The following is a 26341-nucleotide window of genomic DNA, read 5'->3' as shown; positions in this document are numbered from 1 at the left end:
ATATCAGCAATATAGATATATATATGTACGTATATAGAGAAACGACTGTTCTACATCTTTACTCCTCCGCGGCTTTTATTTGGGTTGTTTGCACCCTCGGCAGCCACGCGACGACGGACAAATGTCTCTTGGTCTTTCTGCCCGAAAAATGATGATGCCGCTGCTGGTACTGCTACTGCTACTACTGTTGATGCTCAGAACTGCATCCAACGATGTTTCATTAACACCTACTTTAATGAAAACCAACCGAATGAATTATCAAAGGCTTTTTTGCTACAAAGTTGCACATTTCTCTCTCGCTCTTTCTCTTTCTCTCTCTCTTTCTCTCTCTCTTTCTCTCTCTCACACTCTTTTACTCTTTTGTAGAATTTGCACTGAATCTTTCACCCCGGCTTTCACCTGACACGCTTACTTTCAAGTTATAACCAAGTCGACGCTCTTTTCATTTTATCTTTGTACATATATTGTAAATTTAGAAAAAAAAGGTAAAATTATTGTCTCCTTAAATTTGAATTAGTAAAAATGTTTAGATACTAAATTTGAATTAGTAAAAATGTTTACTAAATTTTAATTAGTAAAAATGGTTACTAAATTGAATTAGTGCACTGACTTTTTTTTAATTATTTATAGTAAATTAGCAAATGTTACGTGAAATGAAACGTGGTATTCAATTTATTATTATTATCTAAATTAAAAAATTTTTTATTTTTAAATATGAATTTTTGAATAATTTTAGATTCAAACTTAAAAAAAATTCAATTCTTAACTAATTTACTAAGGCTTCGTCCATAAATTACGTCACACTTTTTAGGGGGGGAGGGGGTCTATGAAAATGTGACTAATTGTGACAAAAGGGGGGGTGGGGGTTTTTTATTTTGTTATGTCACACTTTATACTCTATTTATTATAATGAGAAAATTGTAATAAATAAAAATATCAAATATATTTCTTGTTTTTAAAATATTAAAAAGTGTACTAATTATTATGAGGCATTTTACGTGAAATGTCCTAAGTTGAAATTTCAACTTCTTGAAAAAAATTAAAACTCGGAGAATTTGTTGTTCTATCAAGTAGAAATGACCCAAAAAATATTTTTGACTTTTTCGAAAATTTGCAGCCAATTTTACGAATTTTGATAACACCGGCTATTTTGTGAATTTTTTCTGAACATACTTGTAATGGAAAATTTTTTTTAGAATATGTTTCTGAAAGGTTTTTTCGTCCCTTTTCCAATGGTGAATTTCATTTTTTAATATTTTAAAAATTTACCCTAATTTTGGATAATTAATATTTAATTTTCAATTTACCAAAAATCGGTCCGTTTTATTTAAAAATAAATTATTGCAAGTATGTTCAGAAAAAATTCACAAAGTAGGCGGTGTTAGCAAAATTGGTAAAATTGGCCCCCCTTTACCCCCCAAATTTTCAAAAAAAGTCAAATTTTTTAAAGGGGGGTTTACGAATTGTGACGTAATTTAGAGGGAGGGGGTTCCTTCAGATGTTACGTAGTGTGACAAAGGGGGGGAGGGGGTCAAAAATGGGCTAAAAACGTGTGACGTAATTTATGGACGAAGCCTAATTAATTATTCTTGTTTATTAATTTTTTTTTAATGGTAAAATTTTTTTGCAAAAATTCAATTATTTTCGAAAGTATTTCACTGAAGAATTCAATTTTTTTCTTAATTCGTTGTAAAATTTTTTAAAAGAATTCAATTATTTTCTAAAAAATTTCACGAAAGAATTCATTTTTTTTAAACTTTTAATAATATTTTTGAAAAGATTTCAATTATTCTCTAAGAAATTTCAGGAAAGAATTCATTTTTTAAAAAATTTTTAATAATATTTTTCGAAAAAATTCAATTATTTTCTAAAACTTTTAATATTTTTCGAAAAAATTCAATTACTTTCTAAAATTTTAATAAATTCTTCCAAACAAGTCAATTATTTTTTTAAATGGTAAAAATTCTTTGCAAAAATTCAATTATTTTCAAAAAAAATTCCACGAAAGAATTCAATCTTTTTCTTAATTTTTTATAAAATTTTTCAAAAGAATTCAATTACTTTTTAAATTTTAATAAATTTCAATTCTCTATTAACAATCACGATTATTTTAAAAACTTGAAAGAAATTGTTTATAAAATTGAATTATTTAAAAAAATTTAAAAGAAACTCCATTATTTAAAAAAAATTCAAAGAAATTCTTCAAAAAGAATTTAATTAGAATTATCAAAAATTTTAACATAATTCTTTACGAGAATTCGATTGTTTTCCTAAATAAAAAAAATCTTGGAAGGAATTCTATTATTATCAAATTTTTTGATAAATCTCTTTGCAACAATTCGATGATTTTCAATACCTACATTAATTTTAAAATTGAAAATATTTAAAATTAAAATTTAAGTACATTTATGTCTGACTAAACCTTATTTGAACTACTTACTCCATTAATTTGATTTCAAATTTCGTGTAACTATCTATAAAAAATGGTTTTTTATTTTACCTAAAATTAAAAACAACTTCTTAGGTACATGCGTGTCTGACTAATTTTTTAAATACTTTCCCTCTATTATTAACTTTTTCTAAATTCTAAACTATTTTTATAATTTTTATTTATTATTTATTTATTTATTTCAGTTTTTACAATTCCATAATTTAAATTCCATAATTTTAATTAATTCTCATTTATAATAAAATTACATTTATTATAGTAGAAATTGAATATTGTCAAAAAAAGAAGTATTTAAAAGTGAACTTCATTGAATAAAGAAATTTTAATAATTCACCTTCATTAAAAAAAAATTTGTAGAAAATAAAAAATTTAGAAAAATTATACGAAAATTAATTCAAATTACTACGAAATTAATAGTGTCTGATTAAAACATTCAATTACTACTTATTTTCAGAACAGACAAAAATGAAAATATACTGCGTCTGATTTAAGGTATTAGTCGCGTAAAATGGTTTTCGTCAGATTTTTTTCAAATTTTGCATACTTATTCCTGAAGTATTTATCTACAGAATGAGACCAATTTCATTAATTTTGACCGTTTCAAAGCTTCAAAAAATGAATTCAAAGTTCATACGTTTTGCATGGAGATAGTACTCAATGCATGTATCAAATTTGTTTAATAATTATTTATATGATAACTAATCGTCAGATTTTGAAATAAAACTGCCATAGTATTCAATTAGATGAAACAAATGCATAAAAAAAAACATGACATTTTTTGACCGCACCAAACTATAAATGTATTGCCAGAAAGGTAAAAAAATAGTTAAATTATATGAAATTTCATACGAACGAATAGAGTGGGGAGTTAAACTGTCTCTCTCACTCTCACTGCCCCACTCTAGTAAGCGGCCCGGTAAACCTTTGGCCAGAGCCAGCAGCGCGACTACTACCTTAAACATTCTTCTCATACTTAAACTAATTTAAAAATATTGAAAGAACTACGTCTGACTTAAATTTATCCTTACTACTGATTATTTTACATAAAACAAAATTAAACGTTTCTGTTTGACTAAAAATTGATTTTATTAATAATAATATTTTTATTGTCTCATTAGACATTCTCTTTTTTTATATACTTCAATTTAATTCTAAGTACTATTTGTACTAAAGGGCATTTTTTTGTAAGCCCGTATATGTATGTACATTTGCTAAATAAAATAATGGAAGAAAATAAATTTTTAAATTATTGCGACCTATGGTATAATTTAATTTTAATTTTTGTAATTTTGTAATTTTTGTAATTTCAGAAACAAAATTGTGAATTTTAACTGCCATTGATTTTTTCCAAATTTTTTGTGACCAAAAATTGAAAAGAATTGCTTCAGTACATTTCTGTCTGACTAAAACTTACTTTAACTACTTACTCCATTGCTTTTCTCCCGAATTTCAAATGACAAAAATTTTTTTTATTATTTATTATAAAACTACAAAAATTTTAAGTATATCGTGCATGTCTGACTAAAACCAACTTAAACTACTTATTCAAAATAATTTTTTTATTTGTATGCAGGGATACAACTAATAATCAGTTCTTTATTTATTTTTAAACTAAATTTGGTCTAACTAAAATTACCTTTTTGTTTATTGTAAATCTAAAACACTTGCATACATTTATGTCTTATTAAAACCTATTTAAGCTACTTTTTCTCTATTTTTATTTGATTTTTATTTTATTTGTTTATTGAAATTAATCCAACAGTCAGAAGACCAATTACAGGATTATATGTAACAAAAATAAAATTAATTAATATATACTTAATCTAAATCAATCAATTAAGTGTTCGTAATGACCAAAAATTACTGTTTATTTATTTATTAAATTTAGAAACAATTTCTTAAGTACATTTGTCTGACTAATACTTACTTAAACTACTTATACTATATTCATTTTTAAAAAATTTAGTTTAACTAAAAATTACTTTTTCATCTATTCTAAAACTAAATTAAATTCTAGACTAAATAATTAGCGAATTACATTTATGTCTGAGAAACTTATTTTAACTACGAGTCACTAATATAATTTGAATTAGTGATTGCGTTTTTGGTTAGTAAAATTTACTAATTAATTAGTAAAAACTATTTATTAGTAAAACTTACTAATAAATAGTAATTTCTCCTACTAATTCAAATTAGTGACTGACATTTTGCTTCGTAAAATTTACTAAAAAATTATTAGAAATTATTATTTTAGTTAGTAAGTTTTACTAATAAATTAGTAGAAATTACAAATTATTATTAAAATTTACTTAAATTCAAAAGCAAAAAGTCAATCACTAATTCATATTAGTAAACATTTTTACTAATTCAACTTTAGAGAAATAGTCTTTACATAACGATTCTACTTTTTATAAATTTTTTTTGAAAGATAAATTTCTTTTGAAATTAAAATATTTGCTTTTAAAGATGAAATATTTTATATAAAGTAAAATAATTAAGTTTTATAGTAAAATATTTGTTTTGATGAAAAATAATTACTATTTTTGAAAATAAAATATTTCGTGGGAAATGAAATATTTCTTTCGAAATAAAATAATTATTTACTTTTGAAAATACAATGTTTGCTTTGAAACACAATATTTATGTAAAAAAGTTTGTTTTCAAATCAAAATAATTGCTTGGAAAAGTGAAATATAATATGTTTTCATGAGTAAAATATTTGTTTAAAACAGAATTTGCCTTTAAATATGCAAAATAATAATTTTCAAAAGTAAAGTTTTTCAATGTAGAATGATTACCAACTTTTAAATATGTATACATATATAATATTTGATAAAAATAAATAAAACTTGTCTGAAGAAAAATTCGTTTTAAATAAAGTTTTGTTTTTTAATACAATATTTGTTTTAAAAAAATTTTATTTTTAAATAAAATTTGTCTTTTAAATAAAATAATGACTTTTAAAAATAAAATTTATTATTTCTAAACTGAAAAGTTATTTGCCATAAAATTTTCTCTTTAAATCTCAATTTGTCACTTTTGACTATAATTCAACCGCACCGATTCGTTTACCATAAATAAATTAGTACCAATTCTGATTAGTTTTTAATAAAAAAATAACTAATTAATTATTTAATTTAATTTTAAAGTTATGTTAAATGAGTAAAAAAGTAGTAGATTTAAGTCTACCGAACATTTTAGTAATTTGTTTACAAATAATTATAGTTAAATTTCCCTACTGAATTAGTTTTTTTCCACTAATAATTATAGTTATCTTTTACTAATTGGAATAGGACCATTCTGTTTACGGTTTTTACTGATATTTATGTAGTTTTATTAGAATAGATAAAAAAGTAATTTTTAGTTAATCGAAATTTTAAAAAAAGTTAATAAGAGTAAGTAGTTTGAGTAAGTTTTAGTCAAACTTAAATATACTTAAAAATTTGTTTTAATTTTAAAATGAATACAAAAGTATAATTTTTAGTTACACAAAAATAAAAATAAGAATTAGAGTAAGTAGTTTCATTAGGTATTAGTCAGACATACATAATATTCTTAAAAATTGATTGAAGTTTTAAAATAAATGACAATACAATTTTTTCTTACTACGAAATTTGGTAAAAAAAATTTTGATTAAGTGTTTAAAGTAAGTTTTAGTCAGACACGCATGTATTTAAGAAATTATTTCTAATTTTAGATAAATTATAAAAGTATTTTTTAGATGGTTAGGTACACGAAATTTGAAAAAATTAAGAGAGTAAGTAGTTGAAATAAGATTCAGTCAGACATAAATTTACTTGAATTTTTTTACCTTTAGAGTACTTTTAGATTAGCGAAATTTGAAAAAATTTTACTGGAGTAAGTAAAGTAAGCTTTAGTCAGACAAATATACTTCAGAAATTGTTTCTAATTTTAATGACTTTTAATTTTGGTCACAGAAAATTTGGAAAAAATGAGTTATAATCATTGCAGCTGAAAGAGATTTTAGTAAGACATAAACATAAGTAAGAAACTGTTTTTAGTTTAACAATAAACAAATAAGTAATCTTAGTCAGACCTAATTTGCGGGAGAAAAGTAATGGAGTAAGTAGTTAAAGTCAGTGTTAGTCAGACATGAATGTACTTAAGAAATTTTTTTCAATTTTAGAAGAATTATAATTAATTTCTGGTAAAAAAAAATTAAAAATAATTAATGGAAGTTAAAATGATTATTTTTGTTTGTCATTTTAGTGTAAACTAATAGGTGTACTTTTTCAAAAGACATAAAATTTTGAAAATTACAGAAATTAAAAGTAAACTTTACCATAAGTCTATAATTTGAAATTTTAATTTTCTTCCATTATTATTACTAATATCAATTTTTAGTCAAACAGAAACGTTTAATTTCGTTTTATATAAAATAATCAGTAGTAAGGATAAATTTAAGTCAGACGTAGTTCTTTAAATATTTTCAAATTAGTTCAAGTATGAGAAGAATGTTTAAATCAGATCAGACAGTATATTTTCATTCTTGTCTGTTTTGAAAATAAGTAGGAATTGAATGTTTTAGTCAGACACTCTTAATTTACAGTACATTTTCATTATATTTTCATTTTTATCTCTTCTGAAAATAAGTAGTAAAAGTAGAACTTCTGGCAGACACTCTTTATTTCGTAATAATTTGAATTGATTATGGTAAAATTTTTTTATATATCGTATTTTTTAATTTTTTATTTTCTAAAATATCTTCTTCACTTTTAAAAACTTCTTTTTCTCACAAAATTATTATTATGTATTTTTAATACTGTAATATAGTTTTTATTGTAATTTTAATTTTTGAGTTGCTCTGCGTACAACATTTCGATGAACTTTTCGAACATACAACCTGTTTAAGTGAACGGGTAATATAAAAGTAAATGTTTGTACACATAAGGAGAAAACTATAGTCAAAACGTATACAATGTTAATTTTTGGAAATTGAACTAAATTTAAAATTTATTTTAACTTTTAGAAAAACTGCTCTTGGGGGTTAAAAAGCCAGGGACAAAAATCCATTGAATATTATGTGAAATTCAATTGTTTTCTACTTTAAACTAACTTTCCAATTTTACAAAATTTTCGCGTGCTTACTTAATAAAATTAATTAAACACGACGAAAAAATAGTTCAAAGTACGTTAAAAAAATAAACAAGGAATAAACGGTTGCAACAAAATATGGCATTTGTGCGGTGAAATTTAAAGAAGACTTTAAAAAAAGGTACAAAAACTTGGTAGTGTACATCGAAAATATAAACAAACACATTTCGAAATCTTTTTTTTTTTAATTACATACAAGTGGAAAGTCCATGGACGCAATATTTTGGACTTTACAATTTTACTATATGCATATCGCTATATCGACAGTTGAGACATTAAGTTAAGTAGGAAGTAATTATTATTCTATTTTATTTTAATGCACATTCATTTATTTTTAGAGGTAATTATTACAAACGAAATTGATGCGAAGTTATCTTTTCTATTATGAAATTCTCACTTTATAAACCTGTTATGTAAAAAGTTGATGATTTTCGGTATATATAGTAGGCAGAGTTTTGAAGAGATTGTCATTGTGAATCTTTGTGTGAAGAAAAAACTATAAGAAAATGTTCTCGTTTAACCATCTCCAGGTTTCAACCTGTACTTATCTACTGCTTTTAGTTATTGGAATGTCTTCGGCATTCTCGTATAGACAACCACTATGTCAACTGGATGATGGAAAAACAGTAAATTATTCTTTTAAACAATCTTTTGTCGTCTTTACACGGAGAGAAAAATCAAGCGTTTTTAGTATGGACAGTTAACCTTATTTAGTAAAAGAATGCACATGCGCAATATGCGTAAAATTTCTGCTGTATTTGTATCAATTTCTACGTTATCAGCATAAAAGTTCTACCTTTAAACGCATGGGACGCCAGTATACTACGATTGCAAGAGATCCATGCTATTTTAGTATATGTTTCATGCAACTGAGGTATAAGGACACGCCTCTTAAGCAGGGCGTTCATACAAAATTACCATAGGAAGTCTCCATACTAAAAACGCTTGATTTTTCTCTCCGTGTAATAAACTTTGAATATTTGAAATCGATATATATATATACCCAAGCAAAAATTTCTGTCAAATGCCAGTATTTACAACTGGCGCAGTATTGCACTAGTACTGGCATGCCAGCAGTTGGCTTGCCAGTACTGGTTCAGTACTGGTTTCATTAAAATTTCTGTACTACGCCAGTACTGCCCTTTAAGACTGGTATGCCAGTACTATGCCAGTATTGTGCCAGTATTGCGAAAACAACACTGGCAAACCAGTACTACGCCAGTACTGTGCCAGTATTGCTAACACGGCAAACTGACAGTAGTCAGTTAGGAACTATAATTAATGTAAATTTATGCAGTAATTTATAGAAACTTTCGCAATAATTCGTAAAGATATGTTCCACATAAGTTACAATTAAAAACTTTTATTTTAGCAATTTATAAAAATTTTTGCGGTAATTTATAGAAATTTTCGCAATAATATAGTAAAGACATGTAAAGCAAAAATTATCATTAAAATTTTGGATTTCAGTCATTTATGGAAATTTTACGGTAATTTATGGAAATTTATGCGGTAATTTATCAACATTTTGATGATAGTTTATAAAACTATTTAAAACACAAACGAGAACTAAAAAAATTAACATCGGTAATTTATGGTAATTTATGGAAATTTATTAGGTAATTTACTTATTTGGTTTTTTGAATTTAGTTCAATTAAATAATAATTTAACCTAATTACGCAGTTAAACGCTCTTTATTAATTGTAAGTGTAAAAGGTGCCGAAAATTAAAATTTATTATCCTGTAGCTTCGATAGGGTAGTGGTTAGAGTATTAGGCTAGAAGTCCGTAGGTCGTAGGTTCGATTCCCCACAATGGCAAATTTTATTTCGTTATAGGTTTGCGTTTATTCTGCGTTGTAAACATTAATTTAATTAAAAGTTAAAATTTTGGGATTATTTCATGTTTGCAAATATAAATTAATTTTTTTTTATTATATTAATATTGAATTTTAATAAATTTTCCACCAGATTGGAAAATAGACGGTCTGGTCTGATTCAGGCCAGCGCCAGAAGATTTTTCTACACGGGTACTAAACCAGTACTGAACCAGTACTGCGCCAGTACTAAACCAGTACTGGCTGCCAGTACTGCGCCAGTAATATCGAACCAGTACTGAAAAGCGTTATCATTTCGATCAAATGCCAGTACTGGTTCAACCATGGCGGCCAGTACTCCGCCAGTACTGGGCAGTACTGGCGCAGTACTGCGCCAGTTGTCAATTTTTGCTTGGGTATATATATATTATACATTTACTCACCCTCATAAGGAGTAACTGGGGTGTCCCGACACCCCACGCTTTAAACTTATGTTTTATAAGGTTTATATTTGACGTAAAAAAATTATTATAATGAATTAATTGGTTTTTTAGTAAGGAATACAATAATATTATTCATATTTTGATAAATTAAAAAAATTTTGAAAAAAACCATAGATACCATAAAAACACCAAAAAATTGCAAAATTGACTTTTTTTTACAAAAAACGTTGTAGTTTCTTAAAAATTTGACTAATTTAAAAACTATTTTAGGTTTTTAAAGTTAAATAGATACACTTTTAGGGGAAAAAATTAGTTTTTGTATTACTTTCAAAAAACATAATTATTTGAACATCTGAAGTGAAAGAAATAAAAGTCAATTGACGAATAGTGAAAATCATAAAAATAAACTATAAAATGGACTTAAACAATTAATATTTACTAAAAATGGTGTTACAAATTTAAAATTTTACAAACTTAATATATCTGAATATATTAACATTAAAATTAATAACTTATGAAATGATTCTGTAAATTAATATTTAATCAAAGTTTTAATTAACAATTCTTAATACCTCTAATATATGTTAAAATATTATTAACAATATATAATTTATAATTTAAATTTGACTGTCATATACTACATTTTTCTGTATTAGAATTTAATTTCTGACTGCAGAGAGAGCACAGAAATTTTTAATAAATCTTAACTCAAATTTCATAAGTTGTTACAAATACAGAATGTCTATTTTTCATAAAAATAGAATTTTTGTATAAAAATGTTTCTTTTTTATAAAATACAACTTTGTCATGCATAACCTATGAATTTATACTTTATCAGATGATTTTAACTGATTAAAAACGATTTTTTTTTTAAATTTGAATTTACTTATCTTGACAATTTTTCTAACGTTAGGGAGTAACTGGGGTGTCCAGACACCCCAGTTACTCCTTCTAGGGTTAAAATCCCGGAAAATAAAAACAAATTTAAAATAGATCTTGTGTAAAATAAAGCATACTAAGGGGCCATCCACATATTACGTCACACTTTAAGGGGGGAGGGGGGGTCAAACAATTTGTGACACCCTGCAGAGAAAATGGCGCTAATGTATGTAATAGAGTGTGACATGGGGGACGGGGGGGGGTCAAAAATGTCCAGAAATATAGTGTGACGTAATATGTGGATGGCCCCTAATCTTGATGATTTATGTGTGGAGAATCGACAAAAGTGCATTTTTGAGCCTTTTTCAATTAAATCGTAACATTTGTTTGAAAAAGAAATTTCTTTATCAATGTTGACATTACTAAAGAACATAGTGAAGATTAATTGTGCAAAAGTTTGAAGCAGATTTGAAAATAATTTTTAAAGTTATTAAATAGAAAACAGTGGGGAAGTAAAAGTGATATGAGTGAAGAATAATATAAAAGTTTGAGAGGCTCAACTTCTAATGTGTTACTTATAAAATTCACGTTTGGGAGTCCCTTTCACCGTGGAACGTCACATATTATGATTTCCATTTAAATATCTTATTTTTCAAGCCTTGTTATCTAATTTATTAAAATTCATTCAAACTGCTCGACAATAATTAATTTATTGAAGGTCTGTTTACCTATTTATTCTGAATTTTAGTATAAATTTATTGGTGGAAATATTAATTTCCTTATATGAGCAAATCTTTTTGAATATACTGATTTAATATTGAAAATCAATATTAAAATTTAAAAATCAATACGATCTCAAATTTTAAACTGACTAAATATATTTTCAAAATACTTGCAGATTATTCAAACTAGCGTAACTGACATTGATGTAGATAATTCACAAGTTCTGAAATACGCACCTCTTGGTCTTGAAAAATACGCGGCGAACAAGTCCTATGAACCAATTATTGGCAAAATTAATAGAGCTACGGGACAAACTGTGGTAAAAGAAATCTACAAAATAAATGTTACATTTGGAGAAACCAATTGCGCTAAGGGGCAGAAAACTAATTGCGCACTGAAACCGAATGCGGAATCTGAAAACTGCACCATCGAAGTATTGCTCTACCTTTGTAATGATGGTGATGATGAAGATTCAAAAGTCACTGTTACTTGCCCATAGATAGATAGTTTTGAGGTATTTTTATATTCTCTGAATTTCTCTATACATATTGGAAACAATTGAACTGCAATATTCTACGATCATTGTACTAGGGCATTTCCATGAAAAAGCGGACATTTTTGTCCGTGCATCACGACATTAAAAATAGTATATTTTTGATACATTATACTGTAAAATTGAGATTTAAATTGGACAATTTCCTATATTTCTTAATACATCATAATTAAAAAAACATTTTTTAATTATAATTAGAAAAAAGATACAGCCTATTTAATAATAGTGACGCACGGACGTTTTTCATGGAAATGCCCACTAATTAAAAATACTCATAAGAATTTTTAAATAAAATTATTTGACATTTATAATTATTAAAAAATATTTGCATTTATTTTTTTCCCTCATTTTTATTCAACTACATTTAACTAAATTTAAAGTTACTTTAAAATTCGCCTTTTGTAAATAAAAAATTATTTTTCAATTATAAAGTGGGTATGAATGTAAATGTGAAATAGTAAAATAGTTAGTACTGATAATAATAAATCTATTTTTATTATTTTTAGTCTCAATGGTAAAAGTCCGTTCTAGGCAGACATATTTATTTACATATAATTAATCTAAATTTATTATCAGTAGTAGAAAAAAGATTCAGTCAGGCAGAAACGTTTATGAAAATATCAGTAGTATAATAGATAATGGTTAATAATGCGTAGTTATTTAAACTTGTCATTTAGTCTCACTGCAACTTACTTTTACTACTGAGCCATTTACTTTCATGACTTTCAATAACATTCCGACTGACTGAAAATTTACTTCTACTACTTAAAATGAAATTACAAGAATAAAATGCTTATGTCTGACTGAAATTAACTTTTACTACTTGGAGAGATATTAGAATAGTTTCGAAATTTTGTCTGACAAAAAATTACTTTTACCACTGTCAACATATAATTATGAGTCCTATTATAAATACTTTTGTCCGACTAAAGGTAAAGTTCACTGCTTACTATACTAAATAACTAAAAAGAAAGTTTAATAATTGTGACAGACTAAAATCTAAATTTCCAAGTATACAATTCTAAAATTGTATTTATTATTAACAAACCTGTCTGACTGAAACTTACCTTTACTACTGATCCAATAACAATACTTTTAAGAAATAATTTTGTATTTAACTTAAAACTTAAAATAAAGAAAATCGATGGTTTTTAACTAATTACAGTCAACTCTCGATAAGGCAAACTCGAAGGGAGACCGAAAAAACTTTGAGCTATCGAAAAGTTTGAGATATCAAATGTTAATAATGCTTATAAGGAATGAACGGGACCCAAGAATTACTTTGACTTACCGAAACATTTGAGTTATCGCGCTTTGTCTTATCGAGAGTTGACTGTACTTATTAAAAATAATTTGTATTTTCATTTGTATTTATTTATTTATATTTATGTAAAATTAATTTTACATAAATTTACATAGGTAGGTATAATTTATTAATTTTCATATTTTGAACAAAATTATTATAATTAGATTCTCATTTTAATTATTCTATTAATTAATTAATTAATTTAATTAATTAAAGTGTTGTGTCTGGCCAAAGTTCACTTTTACTACTAATTTGGCAAAATGCCAGCCTTTAAGCTCCATTGTCTGACTAGAATTTACACTTTTACTTTCTTAGCTAAAAAATAAAATCGATTTTAATCATTCTGTCTGACAAAAAATTACTATTATTATTAATTATTTATCCAAATAAAATTTATTTACGATTCATTTATTTGTTTATTTTTTAATTGATTTATTTACGTATAATATTTTAATTTTATTGTAATTTAAATGTAATTATTATTAAATAACACCGAGTGATAAATTCAAATTGATATTATTTAATTACTTTGAAAGTACTGCGTCTGACTAAAACTCTCTTTTACTACTTATTATGTATCAAGTTTCGCAAAATTAAAAGTTTCTTGCCGAGAAAAAAAATATTTTTTCAACTTCTATTAATTGTTAAAAAATTTAATAAAGTTTGTCTGACTAAACATTTCTGTTACCACTAATTATTGTAAAAATACTCGACATTGACTCTCCTTCTATTTATAGCTAGAAATTAGAACTGACTTTTAATAATTCTGTCTGACTTGAATTAATTTTTCTACTGATATTTCTTTCTAGTTATTTTTTAATATATTTTCAAACTTTTTATTTATAGATCACCTCTTAATTTGGGTTTATAAAATATTTTTATAATTCTACTTCTATATGACATCTTTTTATTTTTTTTAATACTTTATTATTAGGTAGTATTTTTGATAATAAAATACAAATAATTAATTAATTTTCGAATTTTTTAGAAATAAATAAAAAAATGTACAATTTCGATTTATCAGACAAATACTTTTTAAATAAAGTAATATTAAGATTTTGTTAAAATATTGGATTAAAGAAATAGAAATTACCTATGGAAAAAAATACTAAAAATTTTTTAAAAACAATGTGATTGACAAAATAAAAATTATGAAATTTTTTTTTTCATTATGTTATGAAAGTCTTTTAAAATTTTCAATTTTATTTTGAATTAAGAAATAGAAATTTTATAAATTTTTGAACTCTTAAAAAAAATATACTTTAAATTTTGTTAAAAAATTGTTACGAAGAAAAAAATATTATGCAAATGTTTTTTTATTTATTAATAAACAAAGTTGAAGTTTTGTCAAAAAAAATAGTGATGGAAAAATATAAATGGTCCAAATTTATTTCCTTAAAAAAAAATAATAAATTAGAAAATAGAAATTAAACAAACTTTTTTCCAAAAGAAACTAAAAATTTTTTAACCAAAAAAATATGATTGACATTTCAAAAATATGAAAATTTGTTTTCTTCTTTTCATAAAAACTCTTTTACAATTTTCAATTTTATTTCCAATTAAAATTTTTGATTGACAATTCGAAAAACTATAATTCCGATCTGTCAATCAAAGAGTTTTAGAAAAAAAACAAAAGCCTTGTAACATCAAACTGCGAACAGAATTGAACAGAATGAATGAATAAATGAAAGAGAGAATTATCAGATTATCACATTTAATTTAATAAATAATTTAATAATAATAATTATTATTATTAAAATAAATGAGTATTCCACTTTTAAATAAATGGGGAAAAAATTTGTAAAAATAAAAGTGAATATTGTAATTGGTAAATGAAGGAGAAACAAAAATTGTAAAAACTTCCTGTTTGAAATGTAAACAATGGAAAAATAAGTATATCTACTATACTAATATAATAATATATACCAGAAAAAAAATCTGAAAAAATCGATTTTTCTTATTAAAATCTCATGAATATATTATTTGATAACATTTATGTATTTTATTATAAGAAATATATATTCAAGATAATAATAAGTAATGGACAGTTTGTTTTCACTGTATCCCTCTCATCTCCATCAATTTTCTCCCTTGAGACCTCTTTCTGCAGATCTATAAGCACAAGTAAGGAAAGGAGTCCCAAGGGCGCATGTCTAGTCTACATTTCCCATATGCAACTTTCCAACGTCAAATGCACTAATATTGTCGAGAGTTGAATAAAAATATATTTTTTTAAATTTAAATTCAAATCCAACTCTAAAATTTTATTATCAGAATTTCTACTCATTTTCTCGAAATATTGACTTTAAAAAAAATAAGAAAAAGAATAAAATTACACTTTTACAACTTTCTTTATACTCTATATCTATATGTATACTGTTATTTCTTTCCGTCTTTCCAAATGATAAGAAATTTTATAAAGTTTGAAAAACTCCCCCCCCCCCTCCTCACCTCTCAACTCGCTCAAAAATAAACGAATTTCTATTTTAGTTGAATTCATTTAAAAGATAATTATTTATTATTTTATTTAATAGTATTGTTTATTAATTTTTTACTATTGGGAAATTTATTTTGAAAAAATTCTAGTCTATTGATTATTATTAATGTAATTTATTTTTTATCTATTTATTTATTTTTTCACTTATTTATACCTATTTACTTATTTGCAGCACAGAATATATTTATTCACAAAAAATAAATAGATATCTATTTATTTGGGTTTATAAATAAATTGATTAATAGATATTTATTTATTTATTTATTTATTTATTTATTTATTTATTTATTTATTTATTTATTTATTTATTTATTTATTTATTTATTTATTTATTTATTTATTTATTTATTTATTTATTTATTTACTTACGGGCATTGATAATTATTTATTTATATTTTAGTTATATATGTGTTTATTCATTCATTCATTCATTCATTCATTCATTCATTCATTTATTTATTTATTTGTATTTATTTATATGGGTTTGTAAGTAAATTGATTAATAGATAATCATATATTTAAATTTTATTTATCGTTTTATGTATCACATTAATTTTTAACCATTTTTGGATATTTTATGTTCATCTTATTTTGTAAATTTCAATTCCACTTATTTGGAACTTTTATTTTAGAAATTATATTTCGAAACTTTATTTAAAAAATTTTTAACTTTGAAACTTTCTTTTGTAAATTTTGTAGGTATGTACTTTGGAAAAATAAATTTTTGAAATTTTAATTTTTGGAATTTTTTCTTGTCAATTTTTGATTGGAATTTTTGTTTTACACTTTTGTAACCCAATCTTAATTATTTCTTTATATATTTACCAGCATAACTACACGCGTGCGTGAAATTTTTGTGCCCATTGTTAGCTATAAAAAATTTCTTTTTGAAATTTAATAAAAATTTATTACTTTCTAAAAAATATAATTTTTCAAAATATAATTCTTCAAAAATACGATTATCTTTCAAAACATTTTTTAAAAGTAATAATATTAAATTCTTTTAACTATAAAATTTATAATCCATAAAAATTGACAAAACTTTTAATTTTTTAAATTATTTTCGAGAATAGGATTGAATTGACTTTTACTAGAATTTTTACATTAAATTATATTCAAAACTTCAATAATTTTTTCGTTAAATAAATATTTAGAAACGTATTGTTATTTATTTTAATAAAAATTTCAAATAATTTCTAGGTAAAACCTTTTGAAATTTAACTATTTCAAATTCAATTACTTTTTGTTTAATAAATAATTTGAATTCTCGTGGTTTTTATTTGTCCAGCAGGAATTAAAATTTCAATGAAATTTTAAATGTAAAACCTTTTGAAATTTTGTTTCTAAAAATTAGAACTGAAATTTTTTCAATTCCAATTTTCTAAAATTTTAACTGAAATTCTTTTTCAAATCAATTCTTATAAAAAAAATTAATTGAACTAATTACAAAACACAAATTTTTGAATAATTTCATAATCAGAATTTAAAAAATCATATTAAGCATGAATAATTATTATTGTTTATATCTTCAAAAATTTTAATTTCTTCTCAAGAATTCAATTATTTCCATAAATAATAACATTCTTTAAAAGAATTCAATTATTTTTATAAATAGTAAAATTTTTTGCAAAAATTAATTGATTCTTCGCATCAATTCAATTAATTTTAATAGTAAAATCTTTGCAAAGATTCACTATTTTCAATAAAATTTCACTAAAGAATTGAATTTTGTTCTTAATTCGCTTTTAAAATTTCCAAAAGAATTCAATTATTTTCTAAAATTATAATATATTCCTTCGAAACAATTTAATTATTTTTATAAATACCTAGTAAATTTTTTTGCAAAAATTCAATTATTTTTAACAAAATTTTAATAAAATTTCACGAAAGAATTCAATTATTTTCTAAAATTTTTATAAATCCTTCAAAATAATTCAATTACTTTCAATGAAATTTCACGAAAGAATTCAATTATTTTCTAAAATTATAATAAATCTTTTGAAATAATTCAATTATTTCTATAAAGAGTAAAATTCTTTGCAAAAATTCAATTATTTTGAATACAAGTTTAATAAAATTTCATGAAAGAATTCATTTTTTTTTTTAATTTTCAATATTTTTCGAAAAAATTCAAATATTTTCTAAAATTTTAATAAATCCTTCGAAGCAATTCAATTTTTTAATAAAATGTTTCGAAAGAATACAATAATTTTTTTTAAATTTTAATAAATTCTTTGAAACAATTCAATTATTTTTATAAGATATAAAATTAATCGCAAGAATTAAATTAGTTTTTATAAATATTAAAATTCTTCTCAGCAATTTAATTATTTTTAATACAATTCTAATAAAATTCAATAATCAAATTAATTATTTTCTATATTTTAATAACATTTTTTGAATGAATTAAATTATTTTAAAAAATTGTAATAAAATTCTCAAAAGAATTTAATTATTTTTTGAAAATTTTAATAAAATTCAATAATTAAATGTTTAAATTCAATTATTAAGAAACACGATTAGTTTTAAAAATTAATAAAAATTCTTCAGAAAATTTAATTTCTTTAAAACTTTCCAATTAAAATTATCAATGAAACTCCATTATTATAAAAAAAATGAATTAAATTCATCAAAAGAATTGAATTAGGATTTTCAAAAATTTTATTCAAATTCTTCGTTGAAATTCAATTATTCTCAAATTTTTTGATAAACTTCCTCGAAGGAATTGAATTATTTTCAAATTTTTGGATAAAATGTTTTGCAAGAATGCAATGATTTTCAAATACATTAATTTTAAAATTGAAAATATGTAAAAAGAAAGATTATTAAGAAAGTTAGGAAATAAAAAAGCAAATAACAACGAACTTGAAACTGCGAACAGATTACAGGAATACAACGATTATTAATATAGATAAAAGAAGATTTATTTACAAATATAAATATTTACTTATTTATTTCTTTATTTATTTGCTTAATTATTTAATTTCCATTTAACGGAATTTCTACGTACCTAACTTATACAAAAATCTTCTTTTTTTTAAACTTTAATTTTGCAGAAATTTTCATTTCTGAAACGAATAAATTTCCTCTTAATAATAATATTATTATTAATGTATTAATATTCAATTATTGGAATTTCAGTATTAAACAATTATAATTTTGAATACCTTGTTTTATTGTGATAATTGGCAGAGCATTGCCACGCCTCTCATTATCCAATGTTCCTCTGGATGAATCGTTGGAAGCCACATTGCAATAACAAAATTAGTTGAATGTCCAGTTGTTGAAAGCACTCCACGTCTTTCGCTGGTTTTGTAAACTGGACATGTATATAATAATCTCTCTTTTACTTTATCCTTTGTCATTGGAATCAACCACAACTGTTAACAAAAGAAATTTAATTTGTTAATTAAATTACATCTGAATTTGAAAATTTGTCTGATTTAAAAACATTTTTTAATTTATTTACATTTGTAGGGGAATGTAGTCAAGGTTGGTCTACTGTCTAGGTAGGCCATCGCGATTTTTTGGACAAGTTCACTAGCGCCACCTACGCGCATGCTTGTCGAAGCTTGTCTTAGAGTAACCTAACTTTTTGTTCAATTACATTCTCGGAAAATCGAAAATTGTGTTTTCTGTGACGTCGGTACAAAAAAAGCTGAAAAAAAGTTTTGTGCATAATGTGAAAAACCATTAATAAAAGATAAAAAACAAATTTAATCGTCAAGGCAAGTATGCAGAAAATTTGTGGGACTCATGGTTGAAAGAAAAACAAAGTAAAAAATCGAATCCCGAAACGTATTTCTTTATGGTTACAACAATTCGGTAATGTTACTTACTGTCAAGGTCGGCCACTATGTGTTTAAAATGCACAAAGTTGAGGACGAGCTACTTCATTTGCAAAAACTGCAATTCTGTATAACTCATAATATAATTGATCATCTTATTAATATTTTTATTTAATTTTATTAATATTTTAGTGCAAAACTTTTTTTTATTTATATTTATTTTTTTATATTGTTTATTGTTATTATTTTGTTATTTCATTAAGTTACAAACTGTAAACAATAAAGAATCAATTTTCCGTAACTCCAAACATGTTATTTTATTTTTTAACGATTAATGCCCTTTGAATTTTAAACATGGCCGACCTTGACTGTAATGGCCAACCTGGACTACAAATTTTTTTTTTTTTAAATCTTTATAACTTTTTCATTTTTAAACCTGTCAATTTACTTTGTACAGAAAAAATGTTCCTATTAAACAGGACTTTCCAACCATATACTTCAATTGTCCAAATTCATTTTTAAAAAAAAGTTATAAACAAAAGTCAAAAAGGTGGCCGACCTAGACTATGTTCCCCTATTAATTACTGGAATAAATATTTTTTAATTGGTTTTTTTCCTTATTAATATTTAAATAATAGCTTATATTTATTTATTTCGTTTATTTCTTGATTTATCTACTTTTTGATTTGTTTACTTTTTCATTTATTTATTTTTCGAAAAACTTATTTACAGTTTCATTTATATTAATATCCTTATTGACTGTTTTATTATTCGGAATTTTCTTCCCTTGATATTGAATTTTGTATTTTGTTCTCTCTTTTAAATAAAATACAAAAAAAGGACAATAAAATACAATTCTCAAATGATAGATTTATTTATCGTTCTATGTATTCATTCATTTTTTTTTATTTACTTATTTAATTTTCCGATTGACTTATTTATTTTATTTACTTGTTTATTTGCTGATTGATTTATTTATTTTTTGATTTACTTCCATTTTTGTTTGATTTATTTATTAACGTTTTGAAATATTTACATTCTTATTGATTTTTCAAGTGATTTATTTATTGTTTTATTTATTTGTGATAGATTTATTTACTTATTTCTTTATTTATTTCGATGGATTTATTCAGTTATTTCTTTATTTATTTTGATTGATTTATTTAGTGATTTATTTATTACCATTCTCCCAGTGAAACTTACATAAGGCATTGTATCGAATAGCACTTTTGGATGAGCTTCATCGAGTCTCATCTCATTAATATTGAAGCGAGCACCATCCAGAAACAAACCGTGGATATAGATTCCATCGGAAGGCGCTTCAGGGAATTCCCTTTCTTTCAATGGGACAAAATCGTAAATCAACAAATCAATCGGAATTGAATATTTTCTCGCATAATTTTGTCGAGCACCAGTTAAAAATGCTTGAGTAAAATAAAATCCAGATATCCAAAATGTTTTTGGTGGTCCATCATTGTACCAATCCTGTAAAACCAATTTTTTTTATTTATTCAAATTTGTTAAAAATAGAACAATTAAAATCAGACGAAATTAGACAAAATAATCGAAAATTATTGTTAGACATTTAATTTTCGAAAATTTCATGAGTTTGAAAATAATTTTTCTATTTTCATTTCTCTTTAAAAAAAAGTCTATTAAAGTTAAATAAAATATTAACAAGAAAGTCTATTAATTGCAAATTGTATTTTATCTCACTCGAAAAAGAAATGAAAAATTCACAAACCTGGAGAAAATTTAATCGACGAATAAAGTCCTGAATATAACTTCCCAATGGTTTTAGGGAAGGATAGGAATTTTTTTTCCATAATATTGGAATTCTTCCGGTGATCATTGATGTGTAAATTTCCTCGAGATCATAATTCATCACCACAAGACCTTTTTAGAGGGGAAAAGAATGGAATTTTAAGAAACTATTTCCAAAAATTGAAAATTTGATCCATATTTTCTATTATATTTACCTTTTATGCCCTTTTGCAAATTTATGAGACTGTCCCTTATAGTTTGGAGAAGCTTGTTGAATCTCCCCATTTCCTGGACCAAAACAGTATTCATACTCTGCTCATAGGAGGTGGGATATTTCTCCAAAGCTTTAACAAGATCAAAATCGATTGGTAATTTCGATAAAATATCCACTGAAATTCCAAAAACAATTTCGTCCGATGATTTGATACCTCCATCATCTTCAACCGCAGTGTCCTGTAAATTTGTTTCAATTCAAAAATATTTAATTACCGTTTATAATTAACTCTTTTCATTTTAGTTAATTTTAATTCGTGTTTTCATTTTGCGAAAATTTATTAAAAATTAGCAAATTTATTATTATATATTTATTATTATAATGCAAATTAACATATTTTTTTCACATAACAACTTCAATTTTTTAATACTTTCAGCTTTATAATATCAAAAAGGCACTTATTAACTAATTAATTATTATTATTTATTATTTTCATAGAAAATAACATTTTTCTAAAATTATTAATACAATTTTCCACAAAAATTCAATTATTTTTAAAAGTAATAAAATTTTTCACATGAAGACAATAGTTTTCAATTCAATTTTAATAAAATTTCTCAAGAAATTCAATTATTTAAAAAAATTTTAATAAAATTCTACGAAAGAATTTGGTTTTCAATTCTTTCAAAAATTTTATAATAAAATTCCTCATAAGAATTGAAATAATTTTATAAATAATAAAATTCTAAAACTATTTTTAGAATTAATAAAATTCTTCGAAGGAAATCAATTATTTTCAATACGATTTACAAAAATTTATCGCAAAAAGAATAAATTCAATTATTCTAAAAGATTTTAGTATTAAATTCTACGAAAGAATTAAATTATTTAAAAAAAATTTTGATAAAAATTCTTTCTAAGAATTTATTAATTTTTAATAAATTTGTTAGAGGAAAATAATTATTTTAAAAAATTTTAATAAAATTATCCTAAAGTATTTAATTGTTTTTTATAAGAAACAAAATTTTTCGCTGGAAATCAATATTATATTCAAAAAATTTTAATATTTTTCGATCAAAAACAATTATTTCTAAAAATTTTAATAAAATTATTTAAAACAATTCAATTTTTTTAAATAATATTGAAAAATTCTTTTCTTAATGTTTCCAAAAGTAATTTAATTAATTGACTTGAAAAAGTTTAATTATTTTCATAAATTTTTGAAAATTTTATAATAATGGAATCATTTTAATTAATTTTAAAAAATTAATAAAATTCTTCGTATAAATTCAATTGTTTTGATCTACAATAAGTTCTTCACACTCAATTAATTGTAATACAATTTTAATAAAATTTCTCGAAAGAATTCAATTATTTTTAAAAATTTTGATGTAACTTTTTATAAGAATTCAATTATTTTTAATATACAATTTTAATTATATTTCTAGAAAGAATTTAATTATTTTAAAAAATTTTAATAAAATTCTTTGAAACAATTTAATTCAATTTATAAATTAATTCAAACTTAAAATTTTAAAAGTTACAAAATTCATAACATTTTTTTAACAGAAACTTTATTTTTTAAAATTAAGAAGAATTCACTTTTTAACTCAAAATTGGGGAATATAAAGTAATTTCTAAATTTTTTTTGCAAAAATAATATCACAAAATTTATTCTCCAAATCTGAATTAGTAAAAATTTGAAATAAATTATGAAAAAAGAATGTATTTTATGTTTTTGAATGTTAAAATAAATTTACAAATTAAATTATGATTTTTAATTCGAAACAAAAAACAATTAGAGAACAAAAAAAATGTATTTCGTTTATTTGAACGTTCAAGACTTTTAAAAAAACTTTTAATTTATCTAATTTTTATGAATTTAAATTACGATATTAAATTGAATTTAAATTTAAACTTAATTTAAATTAATTAAAGAAAATATTTGACGAAAATGAAAAAGCAGTTTAGAAAATACAAATAGTAAATAAAAGAGAAAGAGGAGAAAGAGGAGAAAGAAAAGAAGAAAATGTAAAATTGAACCTGAGTTAATAAAATGGACGTCATCATTAATTCCGTCTCCTGTTGATCCTTAACAATATCAGCATTCTCATTCATTCCAAAAACATCGGGTCCAGTTATCATTGGCAGTGATTTGATGTAACTCAAAAATTGTCCATATTCATTTACCTGAGGCACATGATAAATACCGCTTTCATCAAAGCAGTGCTCATTAACGTTAATCACATTCTCGTTATAGAATTTAGACAGAATCGTGTTTAAAGTACGTCGATCCCATTCATCCGTTACTCGTCCACCATAATTGCATTCACCTTTTACAAATTAAAATCAAATCAAATTATTCAGTTCAAAGCATTTCAGTGCTTTTGAAGTTATATGCAGAATGTATACACGTATAACATCAACATTGTAGCATTTATCTCAAACCTGTCAAATATTTTAAAGCGACAAATTGCACATCCTCATATTGATCGAGAAAAATTTTTAATTGCAACACACTAATTCGTAAATCTGTCTCGTTGAATTCATAAGGATTATTCCAGCCTAGTGATCCAAATTTTCGTCTCTCTTGAACGATCGCGTGAAAAAAGGACAATGCAAATATTAGTCTCTTAAATTCATCTGGCTGCTTTGATTTTGCGAAAAAATCCTGCTCGCAAATTGGATCCTGTAAATTCAAACTATTTTGTAAAATTGGAAATTTAGAAAAAAATATTTTTTAATTTCCTTTTCAATTTTTTTAATAGAGCAATTTTACGTAAACTGATCTAATCGATAAAAATCAATTTAAGGAGCATCGTTATATTCAATGTTTCAATCCCTTTTTTTTTAAATAAATCTTATTTTTATTTCTCAATTTTTACAAACACTATTCCTATTTTTATTGTTTTTTTAATTTTATTTCTATGCAACAAAAAACTATAAAAAATATTTTTAAAAAACATTTTTTAAAACTCTTTTTTCTATTTTTTTTAAAACTTATAATTGTTCCATTTTCAAAATTTACATTTTTTGCTAGAAAATGTCACGCACAAAATATAATATTCAAATTACAAAATTTTTTATGTTCAAATATAAATTTTTGAATAATGTCAGATTACAATTTTTTTTTAATTTTCTTATTAGGTGCACAATTAATTAGTTGTTTATTATTTTCAAAAAATTTTATAAAATTCTTCGCAAGAATTCAATTATTTCTATAAGTTTTTATTTATTTCTAACATTCTTTGAAATAATTCAATTATTTTTATAAATTATAAAATTTGTCTAAGAAATTCAATTATTTCCATTACAATTTGAATAAAAATCAAATTATTTTAAAAATTAAAAAAAATTCTTTGTATAATTAAATTATTTTTAAAATTTCTAATTACAATTATTTAAAAAAGTACATTATTTTTAAACAATTTGACGACATTCTTCAAAAGAATTTAATTATTTTCAATACAATTATAATAAAATTTCTGGATCAAAATCAATTATTTAAAAAAAATTTAATAAAATTATCCAAAACAATTCAACATTTTACAAAAATTTTGATAAAATTCTTTCTAATAATTTTAAATATTTTCAAAAGAAATTTAATTTAATGTCTTGAAAAAGTTTATTTATTTTCATAAACTTTTCAAAAATGTTTCATTCTTTTTAAAAACTTTATAATAATAGAATCATTTTAATTAATTTGAAAAATTTAATAAAATTCTTCGCAAGAATTTAATTTTCTTTTAACTAATGAATTTCTTCGAAGAAATTCAATTATTTTTATAAATAATTAAATTCTTTGCAGGAATTCAATTATTTTCAATACAATTTTAATAAAATGTTACGAAAAAATTCAATTAGAATTACAAAATTTTTGTTTGAGAAGAAACGTTTGAAATTACACAAAAAATGCTTTAAAATAAAAAAATAATGAAAACAATAAATTTTTAAACACTTTTTTCTATTTCCTTGAAATTGTTGTCCCATTTTTAAACTTTATCGAATTTACAGAAAAAAACTGAGCTTTCTAATCAAAACGATGAAAAATTGGGAAAAATATAGTTTTTGTAAAAATGGAAAAATAAGACTTAGTTTTAAAAAAAGATTTTTAAAATTGAAAACTACATGAAACTTTCTTTAAATTCACTATATGAAAATTGAAATATGTCAAGTTTAATCGATTAAAACGTCATAACTGCAACACCCTTAATTTACAAAATTTATTTTTAAAAAGTTGAATAATTCAGCTTTTTACTACTTTTTCATGGAAATTGCTCAATAGCGAAAAATAATTTACAAATAAAAGATTAAAAAATTAAATTAAAAAAACAATAAAAGTAAAAAATACTTCTTCTTAGAAATTTTTTTCTACTATTCTTATAAATAAATTTTCATTTAATGGAAAAGAATAATTTAAAAGTTGTAAAGGAAAAAAATTCTTTTCAAGCTTTAGAGGTGCATAAGAATTGCAATAGAATGAAGAGTAATTTGGGATTGTAGAGAGAAAAAAATGGACGATGTACAACCTGTTGAAAAGATCTGATGATATTTGCTTTTAAGCCCTTCGGTGGTTCATTTGTTATCTTAACTCCATTTTGTAGTACACTAACGGGAAAATGTTCCGCTGGATAGCTCGTTAACCAAAGTCTGAAATCCGGATGAACCGTTTCCGGCGTGAAACTCTCGCAAATCTAAAACAATGTAATTTAATTTATTTAAAGTCTGTTTGTTTAAATTTAAAATAAATAAAATTAGAAATAAAAACTTGTTAATTAATTGTTTCAATGTATA

The 26341-nt window shown here is 23.1% G+C and overlaps 2 protein-coding genes across 3 annotated transcripts in view; one reads left to right on the top strand and one right to left on the bottom strand.

Annotated features, from left to right (window-relative positions):
• The window catches only part of LOC122507303, a 174297-nt gene that overhangs the window by 141805 nt on the left and 6151 nt on the right, over window positions 1–26341 (top strand). The window contains exon 2 of one of the 2 annotated variants that reach the window (XM_043619926.1): window positions 11601–11939. In XM_043619926.1, the coding sequence (XP_043475861.1) occupies window positions 11601–11924 (324 nt within the window). In that variant the 3' untranslated portion in view covers window positions 11925–11939. Of the gene's footprint in view, window positions 1–11600; window positions 12186–26341 lie in introns of those variants that run through there. The other variant, XM_043619925.1, reaches the window with a different exon arrangement.
• The window catches only part of LOC122507298 (dynein axonemal heavy chain 7), a 57526-nt gene continuing 49969 nt past the window's right edge, over window positions 18785–26341 (bottom strand). Inside the window, exons 29-36 of the mRNA XM_043619915.1 lie at window positions 26077–26241; window positions 23996–24236; window positions 23591–23880; window positions 21549–21786; window positions 21314–21465; window positions 20773–21054; window positions 18949–19161; window positions 18785–18849 (exon numbers count right to left, since the gene is read on the bottom strand). Of these exons, the coding sequence (XP_043475850.1) occupies window positions 18955–19161; window positions 20773–21054; window positions 21314–21465; window positions 21549–21786; window positions 23591–23880; window positions 23996–24236; window positions 26077–26241 (1575 nt within the window). The 3' untranslated portion in view covers window positions 18785–18849; window positions 18949–18954. The remainder of the gene's footprint in view (window positions 18850–18948; window positions 19162–20772; window positions 21055–21313; window positions 21466–21548; window positions 21787–23590; window positions 23881–23995; window positions 24237–26076; window positions 26242–26341) is intronic.

Source organism: Leptopilina heterotoma, unplaced genomic scaffold (genome assembly GCF_015476425.1).
Source record: "Leptopilina heterotoma isolate Lh14 unplaced genomic scaffold, ASM1547642v1 Lhet_46, whole genome shotgun sequence".
NCBI classification, from domain to species: Eukaryota; Metazoa; Arthropoda; class Insecta; order Hymenoptera; family Figitidae; genus Leptopilina; species Leptopilina heterotoma.
This window is presented reverse-complemented; position numbering and strand designations above follow the sequence as displayed.